The following is a 22,595-nucleotide window of genomic DNA, read 5'->3' on the forward strand; positions in this document are numbered from 1 at the left end:
GGACCTGGATCTTCTGCCTGTCACTGTCTTACATGTGTTGTACACTCAATGTAAAAAATATTTCAGCATCATGGGTAATAGTAAGATTAGAAGAATGATAGCCTACCACTCATATGGTTTTCTGTTTGTAATATGCAACTTTTATTCTACAAAACTATTTCAATATTACCACCCTTTGCTGCAAAGATAACTCAAGTTGTTTTATTATTTTTCTCAAAATGGATTTCATATATTCATTCACTTATATTCAGACAGTGGTGGAAGATTGCTCATAATATAACTCAAACATGATCCGTTCTGCAACTGCAACTGTGTTTTCCTCCAGTAGGTGACACTAGTGGGTCAGTGATGGTTCACTGAGGGCAGGATAGAACTGGTCCAGTGAAGTACATTAAGAAATCAGTTCCATCACAACTTTTATTTAGCAGATATAAACCATGAATACAGCATCTCTTCATGGATGGTTGGGATACATTCTGGTATCTGATCCTAAGGCATTCTGGCATGGATAACGTGTGAGACAAAGAAGAGTTATCTATTATTCACAATGATTTCTTTTTTAATGTGTTACATTTTCGCAAGGATTATAACAACTATCAAATAATTGTCAACTAGCTATGTATACATTATAAAGACTTATACAGTAGGCTAAGCAGACTTGCTGCTATTGAATGACTTTTATCAATAAATTAATAATGACAGTTAGACGTAGTTTTCACATTAGCATAAGAAGCAGCCTTTTTAAAAGCACACTTGAATTTTATAGGCCATGATTTAGAATGAGTAGGCCAGTAATTACTTAACTGGTTTACACGGACACTCGGACGCTCAGTCATGCATCAGATAGGCACGTGCAACTTCTAAATAATTTGCATCTAGTATGGGTCTATGAACAATACCCATCAGTCGGTTTCTTGTTCAAATGTACCGTAAATATTAAGATGTGTGTGATTTACGAGAGGATGTGCTGCATTCGTGTTGAATCCATTAAGCTTTCCCCTAATTGTACACCATAATAAAGCTTTTTTAACAACAGGCGCAATGACCCATAGTTTTTGTCATCATCATAATAACCTAATTGGGCAGTATCTCTAATGTGAGACATTGTTTGTGCACTGTAAAAACATTTATACTCTCATAACAGTGCGTGCACCCTCCCTTCGCTCTGTCCCTCTTGACTTGGTGACAGACCTAAAAGCCTTTTGTTGCAATCTTAGCCAATGGAGACGGATTACGACACCGGGCAGCTGAGATATATAAAGAGCCCCTTTTTGACCGCACTTGCACATTTTTCAGTGACACTTCTGAACATACACACCTCCATGGACTAAATTGTACAGAAGACCCCAAAACAACAATTATACAACACGTGAGCGGGCTATGCATTTAACAAGCAGATAATTTGTTCACTTTCAATCAAGACAGCCTGCACCGAGACACACTGGGACGTACTTTTTTCTTTTTTTAAATTGATTGCAAAATCTTATTTATCGCAAAAACTTCGGGGTGATTGTATTGGATTAGATGCATGTCACTGATACCCTGCCTGTTGTAGGATAAGGCAAAGTGCGGCGCACATCCGAGAGAGGGGATATAACGGGATAAAGCGATTGAATAGACAAAAAAAGAAAGAAAAAAGTTGCATTGCCTGGTGTCCACGCATCGTCATGCCGAGGTACAACTTCATGCTGTGCTTGATGGTGCTCATCTCCCTGGGACAGTCGGGGAGCGATGAGCCCAATCTGCTGCTGCCTTCGGCCAGCGAGACGCCCACGGATGCCGGGCTGTCCCTGCTGGACGAGGACGCCGGTTCTCACGAGTGTTCCGCCTGTGTTTGGAGGGAGCAAAGCAAAGTGCTGAGACTGGAGACCATCAAGTCCCAGATCCTGAGCAAGCTACGGCTGAAGCACGCGCCCAACATCAGCCGGGAGGTGGTCAATCAGCTGCTGCCCAAGGCGCCTCCGCTCCAGCAGCTGCTGGACCATCACGACTTCCAGGGAGACGCGTCGTCCCAGGATGAGTTTATGGAGGAGGATGAGTACCACGCCACTACGGAGTCCGTGATCACCATGGCATCTGAGCGTGAGTAATAGTTTACAACCCAACAATATTGTCTCCAAATGCGTCATGCGCGTACTTGTGGAGAAGTTAGGCTCAAGTGACTCAGGCCTGCTGCGTGGACAGTGGAGCAGCTGGTGCTCATTCAAGTCATTGACCTACCCTACTTGTCTTTTTTAGATTGGGGCTCTATACTGTGTTCCTAAAGCAGAATGATGACATTAGACTAAAAACTGTGGTCAGCTGCTGGCCACGGCTGTCAAAATAGGGATTTCACGTGGAGCTGATAAATCAATAATCAGCAGCATATAGGTCACTCTGAAATAGACAGCTCCAATATGGCCTGATGAACTTTTGTTTTCATGGTGATGATGGAGTCCTGTTGGAGCAGCAGTCTAATATTAAGCTTCTCAGTCCACCTGCTGTCATGTTCAAACTTTCTCTCTTTCGGATGATGTGTTTGTGAGTAAACGCATGACAGAGCCGTGTGAATGTCAAGTGCATTAATGATTAATGGTAATGCATTTGGATAGCAGTTGCACCACTTTATCCTTTATGTCTTTATTTTGCATAAAGGCCCTAAATTCTGGAGTTATGATCACGTCGTGAGGCCCTCTGATTATTGCCCCTCTAACTATTTGCTCGCCCTCTTATAGTTCCCCATAAATCCACTGATAAACCGCAGGCAGGCCCCTTGGAGACATTTTATAAAATTACTGTTGAACCCTGGCAGCTGTGCTCTATCGGTCTTTTATAGGAGGCTCTACCGGTTTCCCTGCTGTTCATCGCAGTGAGAAAAAGTGTGTCCAAAAAGCTGCTATTGTTCCCCTCATGCAGCGGCCCCCCTCGGCCGCACTTGCCTTTTAAATGCGAAGTTTATGGGCGCAGCTCGTTTTTTTTTTTTCACCACGGGTACACAAAGACAGAGAATCACTTAGGGTCGAGGGGAGTGTGTGACCTTTCCCTAGCGAATCGTGGGGTTCAGCAACATTTACACACGTAATATATTCTGCACAAGGCGGATAAAACACACTCCTAATAATCAGTTTTTTTTTCTCAGAGTGAACAAAGATACGCCTGTGTGCAGGAGCCTTCGTCCTTATGTGCTGTTTGACATTATTACATGCTCATTATTCTAGATATATATCTATACCACATCTATCTGTACATCTATACATATATATATATATATATATATATATATATCTGTTTATCTGTACATATCTACATCTATATATCTATCAATATGTTGACAGTCCCACCTATCGTTCTGATAACAGCAAATCAACCTTCTCTTGACATGTTACAACTGCCAGCTCTTAATGTCATCTGAAACGAATCTCCATTTCCCACCACTCTTTACCTCGGCTTTTCACTTTTCGTTTTGAAATGCCACTTGCAAACATCTCTGTTCACCCTATAATTGTTTCCTCTGAGAGTTGTGTCTTCTTCCTGTAAACAATGCAGTTCATTCACTCTAATGGAGAATGGTGCACAGTTACATCTAACAGGTGAATTGAAGAGTCCTCGTAAAGCATTTGACATGTCATTTGTCAACCGTTTTCTTTATCTATAGGCTATTTTTGTGATATTTAAACTAAAGAATTGTGTTAGTGCTTCAAGCTCTAATGCTGATCCTCATCTATATCTCCCTCTGTTCCAATTTCCATTACTTGCTGAAAAAACACATAAATGTTATGCATGCTGACAATTGAGATAATGTATAATTTCTTATCTCTCTGATTTGCAGATTAACCCTACATAGAGTTATTCCGTCTCCACCTGTGCAGATACAATGAAACGGCATGCTTAACACACTTAATCTGCATATTACAAGATACATCTACCATCTCCTAAATGTGAATTATGCTCTTTGCTTCCCACACTCACACACAACACACCATGCAAAGTGATATGACACCATCTCAAGCCAGAAAAAGACATTATGCATGACGCTGGCTAATTGCATATTTTCTAACGGCCTCATGCAGAGCCAGAGGAGCTAATGTCTGATATTACCACTGTATCTGTCATGTTACAGCACTTCCTGTTCTGTATTGTTTGCCTCATCTCTTCACGTCAGCTGCAGTTTTTTATCATCTGCTCCTTCTCTCCATCTCTCTCTCATTGCCACCCCTCACCCCTCCCTCTACCCCCCCACCTTCCTCCCTGTTAGCCCGCTCTCTCCTTCCTCTTCTTTTCCTCCGGTACTCATGGAAGAGTTGAGAGAATGAGTGCATCTCTTTTCGCCTGTGGCGCCTTAGTGATCCCACAGGATTAAAAGTGCCTTTTCTGTCTCTCTGATAGAAGGAGGACTTCAAACACTATTCCCTGCGCACCTCGAACCCAATCACCCTTTTCACGGTGGTGCACACTGCCTTTGATGGGCCATGTGGGTTCACACAGTACATACTGAACTGGACCTGTGCCAGAGTTGCTTCTTAGTATTCACTCAAGGTACGTGGGTGTCGCAGTGGGGGTTGAGAGGGTCCATGCCTCCTGGTCTCTAATTACTATGACATTTCATGGAAAAGTACAGCTATTTATATCATAGTGCAGCACTAAAACATCTCCCTCCATATGGTGTTGTGTAGGTAACTGCACCGCTCGCTGTACATAAAAAATGAGTCAGTTTGGAGCAGTTCAACAGGGTTATTCTCCAGCGCAGCATCGTGAATGAGTGATGATTTTCTTTATTAACAAATGTTATTACATTTACATATGAGTCGTTTGTTTTACGTTGATTTGTGTGTGTTATTGTGCGTGCATATGTGTGTTCAGTTTTGCCTGAGGTGGGGTGACAATCTGACCCCAGTAGTCTCTCATTTGTCACCTGTCCACATTAAGCCCAGACCTTCCTCTCCCAACAGTGACCTTCTCCTTTTATTCTCCCTGTCTCTGTATGCATGTGGTGATGCTGATAAACTGACACCCACTATTCAACTGTTCTATTTAATACTAAGAAGCAGGACAAATATGTTTCATTTCATTTCAAACCTTTATTTATACAGATAAAATCCCATTGAGATCATTGATCTCTTTTCCAAGGGAGACCTGCTCAAGTAGTTCCACATGAAACATAAAAACATAAATAGAACAACAAAAGGACATCATACAGAAAATACTTCTCATTGGTATGACTTAGTTTGGGTTGTCTTGGGAAAGCTTTATTTATTTTTGTCTTCCCTTGAGTAAACTTATATTTGTGCTGTGAAATAATGAGTAATGTTGAAACTGCCCAGTAAGAGAGAATCCAGCTGAGAGCAGCAGGCCCTCTGAGCCTTATTCCACATTTACATTTATACATTGCATTGTGTTCAAAGCATATGAAATCAGTAATGATCTGCAAGAAACACTTTACCCTTTTAAAGGATTGAAAAAGCAGTTTTAGAAGAAGATCACGCGTGAAACATTTCTAATGACCAATCAGCTAATCTTGCTATAAGCAATAACTTTATAACAAAATGTGTTATCTTTCCTTCATGATTTTATGTACACCAACATTAGGAGGGCTGTACTTGTTTTATTATGTAATCCTGTTGAGAAGAGGCTCTTTCAGCTTGAGCATAGATTTAGACAACTCTTGAGTTGAAAAACGAACATCTACATGTAAAGGTACGAATGTACACATTTCCACATGTGCACACTTGTGAAGACACATGAGGATGCTCTCCCTCTCTCACACACACACTCTCACACACACACTCCAGAGAAAAGTTCTCCTATTGACAAAAAGGGTCACAGAGTTCACAGCTATGTGATATATTGGAAGAGGAGACTATTAACCTCATCGGGTCTCTTTCTTTGGCAGCAAAGACGAACCGGTAGTAACTTGAACACTTATCCCCCACCACACACACACACACACACACACACACACACACACACACACACACACACACACACACACACACACACACACACACACACACACACACACACACACACACACACACACACACACACACACACACACACACACACACACACACAAAAACAAGTCTTTTATAGTGTTGACCCTATAAAAGGGTCATTTCCTGAAGGTGCAGGAACCATAAAAATTAAGAGGGAGAGCGCTAAAAGGACAGAGCAGCAGAAGCCGGACTGTCTTCAACTCACTGGCCAGTGTTTGCTAGAAGTTGATGACTATGTGAGGTTTTTATAGATTTATTTATTCCGTCGAGGTCTCAGTTTGACGATGACACCTGTTCTCCCTGTGTAGTTGCTGCCATCAGTTGAGGAAAAGTAAACTTTGTGTTGAATTGTTTGGACACTTGGGGGCACGACAGCTTTGTTTAAAAGAAGTAAAATCTTAAGAAAAAAGGTCTGTAGAAATTGCACAACATACTGTCAACTTTATGGCTAATAAAATTTCAAAGGGACCAAAGTCTATTAATACAGGGACAAAATGTCCCCAGGACCTCAGGAATCTCACTCCTTCCCCTATTCCCACGCTCCTGTGTACCAGTCCCTGCAGCCGGTCTTCTCTCCTGCCATTTTAAAGTATGTTGCTGAAGAATTGTATGTGTGCCTAACCAAAATACAACCCTGAGAAGTTGGGATACTGGATGAAAGAGTGCACTGATGTCACTTTGGAGGCATGGCTTTGCATGAATATCTTCGGTTTTCTTATGTAAAAATAATATCTGCCTTCGCTGCCTGTGAGCTACTCGTTGCTTCTTTAAAGGATTTCAGAGAGAGATGGAGTTGGGTGCACCACGGCTCACACAGCGGGTATGAATGGGGGTGGGGGGGGAGGCGAGGGAGTCCGCAGGGAGCAAGAAGCATCCCAGTCCCATCCTAAAGGGACAGAAATCATGCAAGGGTTTTATAGGTACAATTAAAAAGACCTGAAACAGATGTTACGTTTCACTAATAAAGGAAATAATTACTTCACACCAGTAATTAAGCCCTGTGTAGGGACATGAATGATTAGGAGGAGGGGAGTGAAAAGATAAAATGGAGATCATTGAGGGGATTATTGTTGATGGATGCGCCAAGGCTCTGTGTGGTCGTGTGCGAGGAGCTGCTGAGGATCAGTTTATGAAAGAGTCCATTAAATCTAAGAGGCGTTTAAGCAAAGGAAATGCTGCATTGGCATAATGCTTGATCCCTTGAGGGAGCCACTGTGTCGGATAGAAGCACAATTAACGATGGATTACCTCTTGATTACCTACATGAAAATGTAATTAGCCTCTTTGCTGTGGCAAGGGAGAGCAGCTTCTCGCTGTATTTATCACCCGTGGTTGTATTTCTGCTGCCATACTCGCATCACCCCAGGAAGTTCATTATGGAAAATGCACAGTCGAAGTGATTTCTTTAGGGACAGGAGCCAAGTTTGATTTACATGCTGTACAACGCGGCTCATTAAGGGAACGATATGTTCACTTTGCCTAGGAAATCTCAAGGAAGCAGTATAGAAGAGAAAGCTTCCTACGGGGAGGGTTAGTCACACTTCTGTTGTCTGTTGGCCTAGATTGATCGTTTTGGAATACTTCAGGGATTGTGCTAAAATAGAAAGACGTCCAGGAAGAAATATGGCACTTTTTTTGCAATTAAAGTGATGAAAAAAATCATAATAGTCCACGTGTGTGTATTCATGTAAGAACAAAATAATACACAAACGTTTGAGTTTGAGATGACTTTTGATTAAGAAACAGTAAATGCATTTATACTGATTAGTCCCCCACTCCATAGTGAGGTGCATATTTATGATTTCCTTTGCTGAATTCGAGGAATTGTTTTGCAAGAGAGCATGCTAGTAGCTCAGTAGTTCATTTAAACACCAATCATAAAAGAGGCGTGAAGACATTAATTAACAAACACTCATTAATTGAAAGTAGGAAAATAGTGTGAGCAAATTGATATCAAATTGCTTTAAGAGGTGGACTTTATTGTCTTACATATTCTGGTAAGTACTTCCAGCTACATGGAGCATGGACATTTAATGAGAGACTAAGACTACATCTGTTTAAAATGAACAATACTCACTAGAGAGAAACATGATCTCAAATTCGAACTTCAGTCCTTTTGAACTACAACAAAGTGATTGTACACTAAGTCATGTGTGGCATGTGATATTGTAAGAGGATTTTAGATATGCAGTTTGCTCCATCAAACAAGGCAACACAATCAACAGTGAGCAGAAGATCATCAGTCTTCCATTTTCAAATTCTGCCAAACGTTTTTTAGCAAAACTACTGAGATAAACAAACAAAGTGCAGAACTGGGTTTGTTTCTATATTGTTGTTGTTTTGTATTCTATGAATGTTGTTGAAGGGCTTTTGTGTTGGGTTAGCTGTGCTCGTTACTTCGAGCAATAGTTCATATGTAAGTACTAGTAAGAGACCCAAAATTGTGAAAAAAAATACCTGTTGTAGGCATGCAGATTTCCTTGGTAACAACTTGCCTTGTTTCCGTCGCATTAAATGGTAAATGCAATGCACTAATGTGATGATCAACATCATTGCATTTTCTATTAACAGTACCATGGTTATTTAAAGGTATAGGTTGTGCAGATTTTGTGTCTCGCAAGTGACTTTCCTCTCTGACCAATCAGTGGTCTGCAGTATTTTAACTCTTTCTTTTAGTATATATCACTTGGATCCTCGACCAAGGGTAACATGTTTGCTAGTTGAAAACCAATGCAGTGGACACGCACAGCACAGCATCTTCATGACCAGCAATAGGGGCAGGTTTTGTCTTTGATTTGATTAAATCTAATATTGCACATTACCTTATTCTGTGACATATTTAGTGTGTTTTTAGTTTCTATCCTCTGAATGGCTGAAATGTTTCCCGCCTCTAAAGTGTTTACTCCCCTCCTTCCGTTTCCCATCAGTCACCTCTACGTCCCCGCTGAAGCCCTCGCCTCAGGCTGCAGTTGTTTCTGAAACAATAATCTCTCAAGGGTCACTGCCAAATTGAAAGCCATACACACTTGGGTATAGTAACACAACCTTAAGTCACAGCACATTTCAGTTGGAGTCCAAGGCTAAGAAATACATTTTGAACAACACATTTTAGTTTGCAGTACGTTTTGGTCAACAAATTATCCCTGTTGACTAAAAGATGAAACCCGTTAAACGCAATATAAACATTTTTGAAGATAATTTCCACTTCAGGGCTTCATCATACCACAATCTGCTTCTTTTACTTTGACTGATATACTAATAATGTGCTAATTTCAGTTTTATTTGTGCCTTATTAGTCAAAATATTTTCTCTGTGCTTTTAAATATGAAATTGATAAACTGCAATGCATGGTGGGCATTATAGTTTGTTTACTGCTGTGTTGGATTGTCAACCTTGCAGTGGTGTTTACTTTAAAAACAGTAGCACAAAACTCATAATCTGAAGCCTGTCATCAGTCCAAAGCAGCTGTAATAGAAACACATTAACAGTCTTTAGATATCTGCTAAATACAAAATGTGTAAAAACTAAGTTTGGATTTAACTTTTGGAAACATCCTTGTCCTTGAACGTTAACGTCTTACATGTATGTGTGGATGCACACAAACACAAGCGATGAGACCCCAGCATGCTTCCTGCTGTCCAGCTGTCCATCTTATCGCAGTTCACTGCACGCTCAATCTTTTCATGCTCCGTCCCCATACAACGTGCGCAGACGTCCCCCTCATAATACTAACATACAACCCCAGCACCAAAAACAATAAGTCTGTATGCAAAAGATGGTCATGAGCAATGTGTATGTGTGTTATGTGTAGTTGTGTGTTATGTGTAGTTGTGTTTTATGTGTAGTTGTGTTTATGTGTAGTTGAATGAGTGTGTGTGTGTGTGTGTGTGTGTGTGTGTGTGTGTGTGTGTGTGTGTGTGTGTGTGTGTGTGTGTGTGTGCGTGTGTGTGTGTGTGTGTGTGCGTGTGCGTGTGTGTGTGTGTGTGTGTGTGTGTGTGTGTGTGTGTGTGTGTGTGTGTGTGTGTGTGTGTGTGTGTGTGTGTGTGAGTGAGTGAGTGTGAGTGTGTGTGTGCGTGTGTGCGCACGCACGCGTGTGTGTGTGTGTGTGTGTGTGTGTGTGTGTGTGTGTGTGTGTGTGTGTGTGTGTGTGTGTGTGTGTGTGTGTGTGTGTGTGTGTGTGTGTGTGTGTGTGTGTGTGTGTGTGTGTGTGTGTGTGTGTGTGTGTGTGTGTGTGTGTGTGAGTTCACTGAGCTAGAACAGGGAGCATTAGGAGGTGTCTTTTGTTGCTCCTGGGGGGCTACTGTGCTCAGTCCTAATAGGAGTCTTGTGCCTGCCGTTGTCTCAAGGGAGGGCTTCTGAATGAGGGGGTCTAACTTCACACACACACCCCCTCCTCTCTATCCCCAGCTCGAGCCAGGCCTCCCCCACCACCCTCTCCCGTCCCTTGGGACTGACCGAGAGACAAAGAGGGAGTGGGGCTGGGGTGGGATGGGATGTTTGAGGGGGTGCACTGTGGCCCCTGTCTTATTAGAAGGGTCGTGAACGTGTCACGATGATTAATATGCCGAGGTGCGTGGGGATACCCTAGAGTCACATTTATTCAACACGAGAGCTCCCAAACACACACTCACCGCAAAATAGCACATTTGCATTTCCCATTAAGAAAAAAATATATAGATATATATGCAAATCAAACTCCTATCTAGGTTTATACCATTTTGCATTGTCCTTGTGGACACTAACAATATATGACCATTTCTTTCCCCGCCTCATTTTAGCCACATATTTTCACCTGATGGCACATGTTACATACTATGCACACAACATGCACACCGCCACCTTTCACGAGTTTGCATGAGGAAGTGAACTCAAAAATACGTTTTTAATGAGAAAGGTGTAATTTTCTTTTTAATTCAGAAACATTTTGAGATGAAACAAGGTTTATTTATAAAGTCCTGCCAAACTGACACCATTCATTGCGAAATAATTTGTTTGCCTCACATTTAACAAAGAAAATTCTGTAATTTAGATTTCTTAAACTTTCTTTCTTGTATTTCTTGAGTATTTTATCATGTTATGTTTACTTTTTCTCTTCCATGGTAATCAAAGATAGAACCATTTGACTAGAGTCTACCATTTATACTGCCAACATAGCATACAGCCCCCTCACTTGTAACATGTGTTAACTATTCAGTGAATAGCTACATCTTAACTCTCCCTCTCCATCTGTTTTTTAACTGTTTAACTGGCTCAACGTTACTGCATTTGATTATTGAAAGCATTTAACTTTGAAACAGGCTACGGTCATATTAAAACGGACAGATGGCATGCTGAATAAACCCTTATATGCTATATGTTTCCCCATAACATGCACGTATAGGAGGCTCTGGCTCACTATGGGACACAGGTACCCAGGGAGCCCACCAGATGTTTGATAGGCTCACCTGCAGGCCTGCTGCACGCTGGCAGTAAAATTCATGCGCTGCATATGCGGCAATTATACCACAGGGAAATAAGCTGCTGTAATAATGACGTAGGCTGGAAACATGAGAAGGAAAAGCAAACAACCCTGTTTCCTTTGGAAAAACACCGCCTGCGTCCATACTTCACCTAACTTGTCTTTTGCTTTTAAAAATAAAATAAGTTGTATTGCTGTATAGGGACATCTGTCTCTCTGCATCTCCAGTTTGGCTAAGGAGAGAGGTGTCGTTGCTCCAGTAGGTGGTGCTGAATGCAAAATCAGAATGCATGTCCTTACTGCAGGACTGAAATCAGTTATGCACTGAAGAATAACTGAGCAAAATGTTCAGGAAATTAGCCATAAAAACAGTCCTGCAGTTGCAGTAAAAATATGAGCTCTCTAAGCAATATTGTGTTATGGCAGCAGGAGATGAGGTATTTCAGGTAGAAGCTTTAAATGTCCCACTGGTTTCTGATCTTTACAAGCTAGCTCTGCTCGTGTTGCAGAAGTGGAACGCTCTGCCAAGACGTAGGGTGTAATTAAGCTGCAGGCAATCATCCTACAAGGTTTGCCTCTTACTTGTAACTTCCAGGATCTATAAAGGCCCAAATTGATTTCACCTATCAATGCAGTCATTGTTTAACATGACGGAGCTCATATGTTGTGCATGTGTGTTTAATAACCCAGGTCCTACTGGATCACGGTGTATGGGCCGGGCTTCTCAGATTACTCCTTAAGAAAAGGCCTCTGCTTGTGAAGCTGAACCCTTTCAGCTCTGCTGTGTTTAGTGGTTTGTTTCTTTTATCCTCCGGGAAGCCGAACAAAAGCAGCACAACCTGTTTGCAAAGGAAGAGCTGGTGTGTGTCAGTCCCCATCTGCAGCGATTACAAACAACAAAAAGTAGTAAACACAAGTAAACCCCAAACAAACTGCAGAATGATTCATTCCCAGTTTTGTGCTGATGAGCAAACACAACACCATCCACGTTAATTGCTGTGACCCCAGCAACCCACCAAAAGGAACATTGACATATTGTTTGTCCAGCGTGAGACACTGTATAATTTACACTCGCTAATGACTGTCCCTGGAAATACAGGCTGAAGGACCACGTCTGTCCCCGGCTTGGCCCTTATTCAACGCTCGCCCTGGACTCTTCTAATGGATAGCCCATCTGTACCTCGGTGAATTCATATCCCTCAATGCATGACCATAATTCAATTACAACACTTGTTTGGTGTAAAAAAACTAAAACAAAAAAACAGCCGGGTGCAGTGTTCTCTCTCGGTCAATTGAGGTTTGATAAACAAATCACTATTGGCTGGAGAATCTCCTCCCTAATCAAAACAAAAACAAACTGTGGCTGATTTTGCGTTGATGTATCTTTGGGATTTTGTTTTGTTTCTCTGGTTCGAAAAAAAGGCTTTTTACAATTGCCATGGGGTCGACCTTGACCTTCAAACTCAATCTGGCTATTAGGGCTGCCCCTCCCCAGCACCCCTGAGATGTAAAGAGGCTGACGGTTTTGACCCCTGATCCCATTTCTTAACTAGGCTGAGGTGCCAAATAACCTTTTGACCCAGGAAGCATTTGCAGGTTGCCTGAGCAACCTCAGATTTAGCAATGATTGACAGGTCCGAACTGTTTTTATCTGCTTTTTTCAGGAGGAGAAACAACTACACTCCTCTACAAGATTATTGACAAAAAAAGGTGAAATGTTTATTTTTGCACAAATCTAGATTTGTGATATGTCAAATATGCTCAGAGAAAATGGGCAGATTAGATATTCTATTGTATTCAGTTGGCACATTATTATGCCAGATAGATACAGAATACATTTCCCTTCATAAATGAACGCTTTACATGGAAATGAATGTATGAATGCAATGGATGGATGTCATTATATCAGATGGAAGTATATGTAAATGAACCATGAGCGGATTTGACATGTGGTGCAAATCACAGAAACTCCAGAGCCGAGGATCACGACAGGAATAAATCTGCCTATTTTAGGAGAAGGCTAGTGTTCTTTGACATAACCCTTAATCCACACCACAAATATATTTTCAGCAAGTGCGAGCCATTAAAAAAACCTCTTGCTAGTTGTGATGTGGGGTAGACCATTTAATTACGATTGACCCAGGGGAATCTAAGGTTACCATCTGGCCACTGGCCACCATTACAGATCCTTGTTTTAATATGCAAATAGAACTGTTCTCCAACTTTTATGTGATCACAAATGTAACTTGACTGAATGGACCAAACAACACCAGCGTGTGCTCATCAGATAATGTAGCTCAAATCTGAAGTTAGACAGAGTATGGCAGTCAAAAAGAAACTGTGAGTTGGGCATGTAAGTTTATAATATTTAATACAACTACTTTGAACACTCCATGATTTGTGACTTGGAAATGTACATCGAGTGGGAGTAGATGAAAGAATATATATATATCTATATATATATAGATATATATATAGATAGATAGATTCTTTATTGATCCCAAATTGGGAAATCATTTTGTTACAGCAGCAGTGTATTATGCCTTTGCTCTTCTAAACACAGTGCTTTGGACCCTTCTGACGCACAGTGTGATGAGCATGGATGGATTGGAAAAAGCTCAGCCTGCTAAATTCCAAATTCAATCAACAGAAACTCTGGTGAAAACATTGAAGCCTTAATGTTTTTTACAGAAGAGCAAAACTACTTAATGCAAATGCATGTTGTGATCAAGTTATTTGTAACATTCTTTTTGGGGGTGTTTGTATGCCTTTGAAAGAAGACATGCAACAGGAATTGAGAAGAGACAGAAATTGGGAATGACATTATAGAAACAGTTCTCAGTGCTATTTCAATGTTGATGATCTTAATGATATATTATGAAGTATACTGCTTAAAGATGTTTACATGTGTCCTCTTGTCCACAGCGGAGCCCCTGGTGCAGGTGAACGGGAAGCCGAGCTGCTGCTTCTTCAAGTTCAGCCCCAAGCTGATGTTCACCAAGGTGCTGAAGGCCCAGCTGTGGGTCTACCTGCGGCCGCTGCAGCAGACCTCCACCGTCTACCTGCAGATCCTCCGGCTGAAGCCCGTCACGGATCAGGGCAGCCGCCACATCCGCATCCGCTCCCTGAAGATAGAGCTCAACTCCAGGGTCGGCCACTGGCAGAGTATTGACTTTAAGCACGTTCTGCAGAACTGGTTCAAACAGCCCCACACCAACTGGGGAATCGACATCAACGCCTTTGATGAGAGCGGCAATGACCTGGCCGTTACCTCGCTGCGACCCGGGGAGGAGGGGCTGGTAAGCACCATCAGACCTGTCCCAGGGGCAGGGGGGGGGGGGGGTACTTCCCTTTAAGCTTTGATCAATGCAAATATATTGTCATGTTTTAACCAAAGGAGGACAACCAAACTTCTTCATGAAAAGAAAAGAAAATAGATCTAAAGACAAATGTGCTCCTGTATTGATACCTGGACTGAACTAAAACTCACTTTAATAAATATTAATAGAAAATAGAATGATGGCATAACCTCACCTCCCCTTTTCTCTCAATAGCTTTTTGTTATTGTCTTTAAAAAAATAGGTTAGTTTTAATATTAGCTCAAAATTGCTCGCAGTCGCTCTCAAGTTATAATCCAATACACAGGATGCCGTACTCATATATACAACTATTGTCCTACAATATTCTTGCATGCCTTGTGGTTTTTCAGTGAAGTTAATAGATGATGCAGTATATAACCTATATAACACACTACAGGATAGTGGAAACCTCAAAAAGCAGAGAATAGCTTCCCTCTTACTTATTGCGGAGGTTCACTTCAAACACAAACACAAGTGTGTGGTGTCAATTAAAAACCTTGATTGTAAATTTGGCATGAAACAGCTCAACTTGTTGAAGACTGGACTCAAACCCTTCATTTCCATAACTTCTGGGTTAATTGGTCTTTAAAAGACAAACCTTTAGTTTGTTGTTGCAAACCTAAGAGTTGAACATTCGTTCTTTGGAAGAATTCCACCATCTGTAACAACCCAGCTGGACTTCAACTGGTTCCCAAGTGACAATATTACAATAAAAGACAAGACATTTAAAAAACAGAAGCAAACTATACTGTTTGGAACAGCTGTGATTTGTGTCATAATTGTGGATAATTTGTTTTAATCATATCCATATTACCAGATGGAGGATTTGACATAAAATAAATACAACTTAAAATACAGTATTTATTAAGGCATCATGTACTTTTGACCCTAAATACATCACCACTGCAGTCTTTGACATGTCAGTCATGACTATGCTATATTCAGTTCTGCTTTGTGTGGATGCGACCTCACCATTCACCATCCATCCATCTTCTACCGCTTCACACCATTTACATATTCTTCATACTTTCCTTTCAGAGATTGACGAAAATTATAGCCACAATGGGAAATAGGAAAAGATGAATAGTTTAGACACTTCTTTTAAGATTTGTACCATGAACCATTGAGCTGAAGGACTCCTCTTGGCCCTAAAACCCTAAAAACAGGATTTGTATGTATATTTATTTTTATTTACTGTGTTTATTGGTCTAGACTCATTTGCACATGAATACAAACTTCAGTCTGAAAGCAAACAAACACCCGTAAATCATTAATCTGGTTAGTAATCCCAGAGTTACTGCTCCTGACAGAATGCAGATATATAGCCTACTACATTTATGTTGAATTATGTAGGCCACTTATCCCCGTTAAGCAACACCAAATATGTACCAAGTGGTCATTTGGGTCATGTCTTCACAAGACATATCAGAGGTCAGTTCTGGTGTCTTGGCCAATAAATCCATGCCCTCTGATCGCACAGCAGTGTGCAATATTATTCTTACATTTCGGAAAAAAGGGAAAAGATCCAAAACCCAGGCAAGCGTACCAAAATAAAACAAAACACAACAAGCAAAGAAAGACTCAAACTCTGCTTCTCCCTGTTCTCTGGGTCTTTTTTCTACAACAAAAGCTCTAAAGGCCAAGCTGACATGGTCTCACCCCAACGGCCTTTCAGCTTATTTCCTCTTTTGAATGCGTCACAAAAACTGTGCTCGGGCCCAGCTGGAATCACTGTGGGGAGTGGAAGGCTTTGTAAAACAAACATGATGGAGTAAAATATTTGATCTGCTTGCTTTGCCCAAAGGTCAAGGTTATGGTAGCCTGCAGATGACCTCCTGGGTCATGGATCAAACCAGAGTCATCCATGGATGGTTTCTGTCAATGCTCTTTGAATCGCTGCTCAAATGTGGCATTGTGTTCGTACTTTAAAAAGACCAATTCATTCATATGGTCCTGTAAACCATCACAGGATTAGTTTTATTTCATTTTAAGCAGTTTGATATCAAATTCTTTATCACTTTCAGCTTCTGATTCATATAATTTGTCCCTTTGGCTCTTTTCTGGGCATCAAGTGGAAATGTTTTTGTTTGGAGAAAAAAAGTAGGTATTAGCAACTGTTATTTATGTTAGTGTAAATTAGATTAAGTACCTTTTATATTGTATCACGCTGTTTTAATGTTTATCTTGTAACGTCTTAGTTGGGGGTTTTACCACAGTTTGCAACACATGGCCTCTTTCCTGTTAATGGCCAGCTGTGTGCGTTGAGCAAACCAACTACAGATATGCATGTCGGTAGGCCTACTCTGGCATCTTAAATCAATACTTAAGTGTTTAACGCTGAACTATCAGAAGAAGTTTGTGGCTTGTAGTCCAGTCTCTCTGAGTTTATAGATTAGCTGACATATGGAATGACACGTCAAATTATTTTGTCTGAGTTTTCTTTGTCTTTGCTTGAAGACAACATTTACACTCTGCCTATTTAAATCCATAGGAACTTTACAAAGCTATTTGTCTTATTCAACCTGTCAAAGACATTATGTACTTAAGAATGAATTGAGTTGCAGAAAAAGCACAGATGGAAGGGCCTTCATTAACTGTAGCTGTGAGCTACCGTGCACAACATTTCTTAAGAATCCTGTTCCCTCTTTCTTCTCACCCCAGATCACTATTCTTTAGATTATAAACCATTCAAATATGTTAAAGAATTTTAATTGGTTTTACAGCTACTATGTCAGGATTTAAAGGACTAGTTCCTGTTTTTTGGGAATCACACAAGAGATGAGAAGATCGATGCTACTCTGTGTGTTAATAAATATGAAGCAAAAGCTTGGAGGTGATTAGTTTAGCATTAGCATAACGTTTAGAAAGAGTAAAAACAGTTAGCCCAGCTCTGTTCAAAATCTGCCTGCCAGCACCCTTTCAAAGCTCTTTGTTTAATCTGTGCACAAACAGAACTGTAAAAACGGCATTTTGAGGTCTTAAGGAGACTTGTATGCTGTAACAATTTCTTTGCTAACAGCTGCAGTTACTGTTACTACCCAGAGGCTTGTGGTTGCCGTGAGGTTGCCATGCAACCAGCAAAGGGGGAGGGGGGGAGGATAGGCGTTTGTCCGTCAGGAAATAGTTACAGTACGTAACTCCCACTTTATACTTCAACTACTTTAACCATTAATGTTCTATTCATGCTTTAATGTTCAAAAAAGCTCTTTATTTTTCTCATACTGCCTGTACCTCTTTTCACCCTCTGTCTGAAACCAGAGCCCAGTCTGCTCTGATAGGATAGCTCTAGGCCGGCTCTGTTGTGATTGGTCAACCGCTTAGAGATGTAGCCTACCACAATGTGTTGGAGAGCTAGCCAATAGAAGCACGAGTGCTACCTTGTGATGTCACTATGTCGCGGAAGTAAACAAAGGAGTCCAATGGAGGTGTTTCAGGCAGGGGGGGATTGCAGTTATATTGTAATATATATTGATATATCGCAGTTGACTTGACATAAGTTTGGAGCTTCCAGTAATCACTGCCAAATGGGCATTGGAAAACAAGCTCTTTCCTCCTACCTAAGCTAAGATAATAACCTCCCAACTCTAGGCCCTAATTGAAACACACTAGAGGTGTACAGATATTCTCATCTAACGCTTGAAAAAAGCTAATTAGTGTATGTCACTTTAATACATGAGGTGAACAGTGGCATTAAGTAGTGATGTCTTGTAGATGTTTTGTGTTTGGGTTGCCCAGAATGTTGTCAAGTAAATGAATTTTCCTCAACTACTATCAGCTGCGTTGTTGTTCTCTTATAACCACCTCTTTCTCTCTGTCCTGCCTCTCCTCCCCCTGATTCCAGCAGCCATTCCTGGAAGTGAAGGTTCTCGAGACGACCAAGCGCTCTCGGAGAAACCTCGGCCTGGACTGCGACGAGCACTCCACCGAGTCCCGCTGCTGCCGCTACCCTCTGACTGTGGATTTCGAGGCTTTTGGCTGGGACTGGATCATTGCCCCAAAACGCTACAAAGCCAACTATTGCTCCGGCCAGTGCGAGTACATGTTCATGCAGAAATACCCGCACACCCACCTGGTGCAGCACGCCAACCCCAGAGGCTCCGCAGGGCCCTGCTGCACCCCGACCAAGATGTCCCCCATTAACATGCTCTACTTCAATGACAAGCAGCAGATCATTCACGGCAAAATCCCAGGGATGGTGGTGGATAGATGTGGCTGCTCTTAGGCTGCAGGGGAGACACACACTTGTGTACAGCCACCATCGCTTCAAAACACCCAAAACCCTTACGGAGTCTCCCCTGGCACCAGAACCCACTCCTCGGAGCCAGATTTCACTTTTGCTCAGCAACAAAATCATCCCACTTGGTTTCCATGTTTCCAGTAATTAAATTGATTCAAGGTGTTTTAAAAAAAAAAAAAAGTTATAATTTAAACATGAATCAACAAAGGACTGAGTGATGGAAATACATCATGAATGATTTAAAGAGGTTGTCTTTGCGAAGCAGCTTCTGAAAACAGTAAATGAGACACAACTACGTTATAGAGTATGTGTTAGTTTTGTGGGTTTTTCAAAGTTGATTTTTTTAACGGCATCTTTGTGAAATGTCCAGGTTAGTGGGTCGAGTTGACAGGAGACATAAGCATTTACAATATTTTTAAAGTAATTTCAGTCCTAAGGTGAGTTTGGAAGAAACTTAATTTTACAGATACATTTACTTGAGAATGAGAAAAATGTTTACAACGGGGCATGATCAGAATTATTTTGCAATCTTTCACTTTAACAAAGAGAACTAAATCCACACGTACGTGAGGAGGGTTTACCTATAGAAATACTGTTAGTATAAATCCAAAATCTTGTTTACAGATGTTTAGAAATGTGCTCTAGAGATTTAAGTGTTAAAGGAGATCCGAAACCAAACCTATACCCTCTATTAATGTATAACACCCCAGTGTGACATTCTCGAGTGTCCACAAAACCTTTCACAGTTACTTTGATCTTTTTTATTTGCAGTCTTGTAAAACTCAAAAAGAAAAGAGGGAGAAAACAGCTTGTGCTATTTTATCTCTATCTTTCAACGTGAATAAATGGAGCCAGTGTAGCTATTTCTGACATTCTGCCAAGGTAGATAAGACTTATTTAGGTTTTACTTCCACATTAAAGTCTCAAACTAAGAAGTGTAATGTAGAAACGCTCTCAAGTGATTCGGCACTGCCTGGGAGAGGAGGAGGAGCAGGATCCCGCGGGATGACGAGAACCCGACACATTTTCTTTCTTCTATACGTGACAAAAGGAAAATACCAGTCACACCTTCAACTTTTGCCTGAATGAGATGCAAATGCACTGTTTCATAACTTGCAGAGGCTTGAGAGTGAGAGTTATACGACAAACAGAGGGCAAAGATCCTGAAATAAAAACACAGAGTGACTGTAATGTTCAGCCTGCTGTGAACTATTGAGCTGAAACATGATAACATAAATATAACTTGAACTTTTCACACTCATACTTGTTTGCATCCATTACACTTGATGTTAATTAACTTTTTCTCAATACTAGTTTCAAAAAAGATAAAAATGCAAAATCCTCTAACTCTAGTACTGTGCTCTGAAATAATAGCTTTTAAAAATCACAACAAACCACATAACACAAGGAAATCAAGAGAATGTAACTCAACCACAGACTTTAGATTAGAAAACATTTGATTGCATTTTAAAATGCCCGCCTCCACCTCAACTGTTTTGTCATCATCGTAAAATATTGTTAGTGCTTGAACACAGAGTAGATTAGAAACGCTAAAAGTCTGTCTTTGTCTCCTGGATGTCAAAGCAAAGATATCCTTTTGTTGTAAACGAAAGCACTATGCTGTTGGATAAAGGAAGAGCCTTCTGACATTATATATAAATGATATATGTATATATTAAAAAAGGGGTACAAAAACCTTTTTTGGGGCACTCTACCTTACCAACAATAAATTTTGCACTATGGAACGTTCATGGCGTGAGGAGGTAAAGTGTTGTTTGTGTTTTACCAAGCACAAGAGAGCTTGTCCAGTATAGCATAAAAAAGAAAAAAAAATATTCAAGCTTCTGGTGATAAACCATGAACTAGAGAGGTTATCACTTCTTTTTGAAACCATCACGCTTTCCTGACTTTTGTCTGAAGCGGGGGCCTGTCCATACACTCACACACTTTTATCCAATCTGGAACCTGGACGTAGCGTACCAGTGGCCTGAAAGGCCTCCTTTCCCACTTTGGGTGATAAGTCATGTGTAGCTTAAGTGTCTGGATCAATGAAAATAGAATGCTTTAACTGGAAATGGCCCGCCCACAAACTTTAATTTGTTACCATGTTAGAGAGACTACGTCCTTTTGACTTAAACAATGTTTTAACTGTCTTGCATAGACATGTTTTTGCCTTTGTGTGTATTTTAAGTGAAAGCACCCATGCAAGAATGGGAGGAGTATCCAGGGATTGTTAGCCAAAGTAGAGGATGACATGTTGTGTGCTGTAACTTTTGTGATCGCAGGAATATGCTAGAACATTTCAAAGGGAGGAAAAAGCTGGTTTAGGGGCAGTGGTTGGAAATAATTCAACTGGTCAATTATCTATTTATTAATAATAATTACAATGCATTTCAAAGTCTGTCTACCTCACTCTAGCCTCCTAAAAACCTTGCTTTTTTAAATTTGTCATCAATTAATCTGTGCAGACATTTAACCTATAAGAAAGCCCCCAAAAATGTAGATGAAAACCACAGGGTCCCCTTGCTCTCAGGTTCAGATTGAGTTATTGACGGAGTGACTGATGGTAGCGGCTCTGGTAATGTGTGGTCAAAAGAAATAATTAGCTGTGCCCACATCTATGGCTCGTTGAGAAGTTGCATTTTGAATTTTAGTGTTTGTATACTGGTATGTGTGAGAGTGTTTTCATATAAATATATGAGAGTAAGAAATCTCTATGTAAATACCTTCCCAAATGTTGAAATTTATGATATTTTGGACAGGTTCGCCGCTTCTAATGTTTTTCTCACTTTCCCCCGTCCTTCCTCCGTTCATTGTGTAGTTTAAAAAAAAGAAATCACCCCAACTTTGTAGTTTAATGGTTGTGCATATGAATAACTGTTCAATTGTTATTTTTGCTTTTTTTTGTTGTTTATTTACTGTCATTTTTCTTTTGTACAATAAATCATTTATTTAGCTTATGGGATTGGCTGTTTATTTTTTTTTAAATTGAAGACTGGTGAACAAAATGGAGTTTCTAAAAAGTGTTGGGCTTACAAAATACGAGATTTAAGGACATCAACTTGGACTTTGAGAAACTGGGATGGGATAAAAAAAAATGTATAGACCAAAGGAAAAATATTCTGCAGTAAAACAAAATGTAAGCCTAATACTTGTGTTTCTCCATGGCTGCTGCACTGTAAAATGTAGTAACTAAAATGTTATGCACAATTGTTTTTCCTGCTGTAACCCAAGGCAAGTTTATTTATATAGGACCTTTCAACACAACCCACAGGCAATTCAAAATGCTTTACAACATTTTTTAACATTAAGAGCATTAAGAAATATGGCACTTAAAAACAGTCATTAAAAAGCAAAGAGAATCAAATAAACAGAAACAGGGTCATATAGAATAACAAAGGCATACAATACAACAAGCCAGTTGAGTAACTCCTGGAAGTCACTGGGTGGAGTAGAAATAATACAAGTATGAAAATGATCACATTACATTACTGTATGTTCCCTTTATGACAATCTCAAATATGTCTGTTTTGTTATCACTGTCTTTGGCGACACCTATGGCAATAATC

General features: G+C 40.5%; 1 protein-coding gene across 2 annotated transcripts; it reads left to right on the forward strand.

Moving 5' to 3' along the window:
- The first annotated feature begins 1,124 nt into the window (after positions 1 to 1,124).
- On the forward strand, positions 1,125 to 21,986 carry gdf11 (growth differentiation factor 11). 2 transcript variants are annotated; one of them, XM_034083564.2, is made up of 3 exons: positions 1,125 to 2,082; positions 14,356 to 14,729; positions 18,631 to 21,986. In XM_034083564.2, the coding sequence occupies exons 1-3, from the start codon at positions 1,668 to 1,670 to the stop codon at positions 19,009 to 19,011; spliced, it is 1,170 nt and encodes a 389-aa protein (XP_033939455.1). In that variant the 5' UTR covers positions 1,125 to 1,667; the 3' UTR covers positions 19,012 to 21,986. The 2 variants fall into 2 exon arrangements, with proteins under 2 accessions (XP_033939455.1, XP_033939456.1); XM_034083565.2 differs by having other exon boundaries at positions 18,634 to 21,986.
- Positions 21,987 to 22,595: the final 609 nt, after the last annotated feature.

The sequence above is a fragment of the Pseudochaenichthys georgianus genome, chromosome 5, assembly GCF_902827115.2.
Source record: "Pseudochaenichthys georgianus chromosome 5, fPseGeo1.2, whole genome shotgun sequence".
NCBI lineage: Eukaryota > Metazoa > Chordata > Actinopteri > Perciformes > Channichthyidae > Pseudochaenichthys > Pseudochaenichthys georgianus.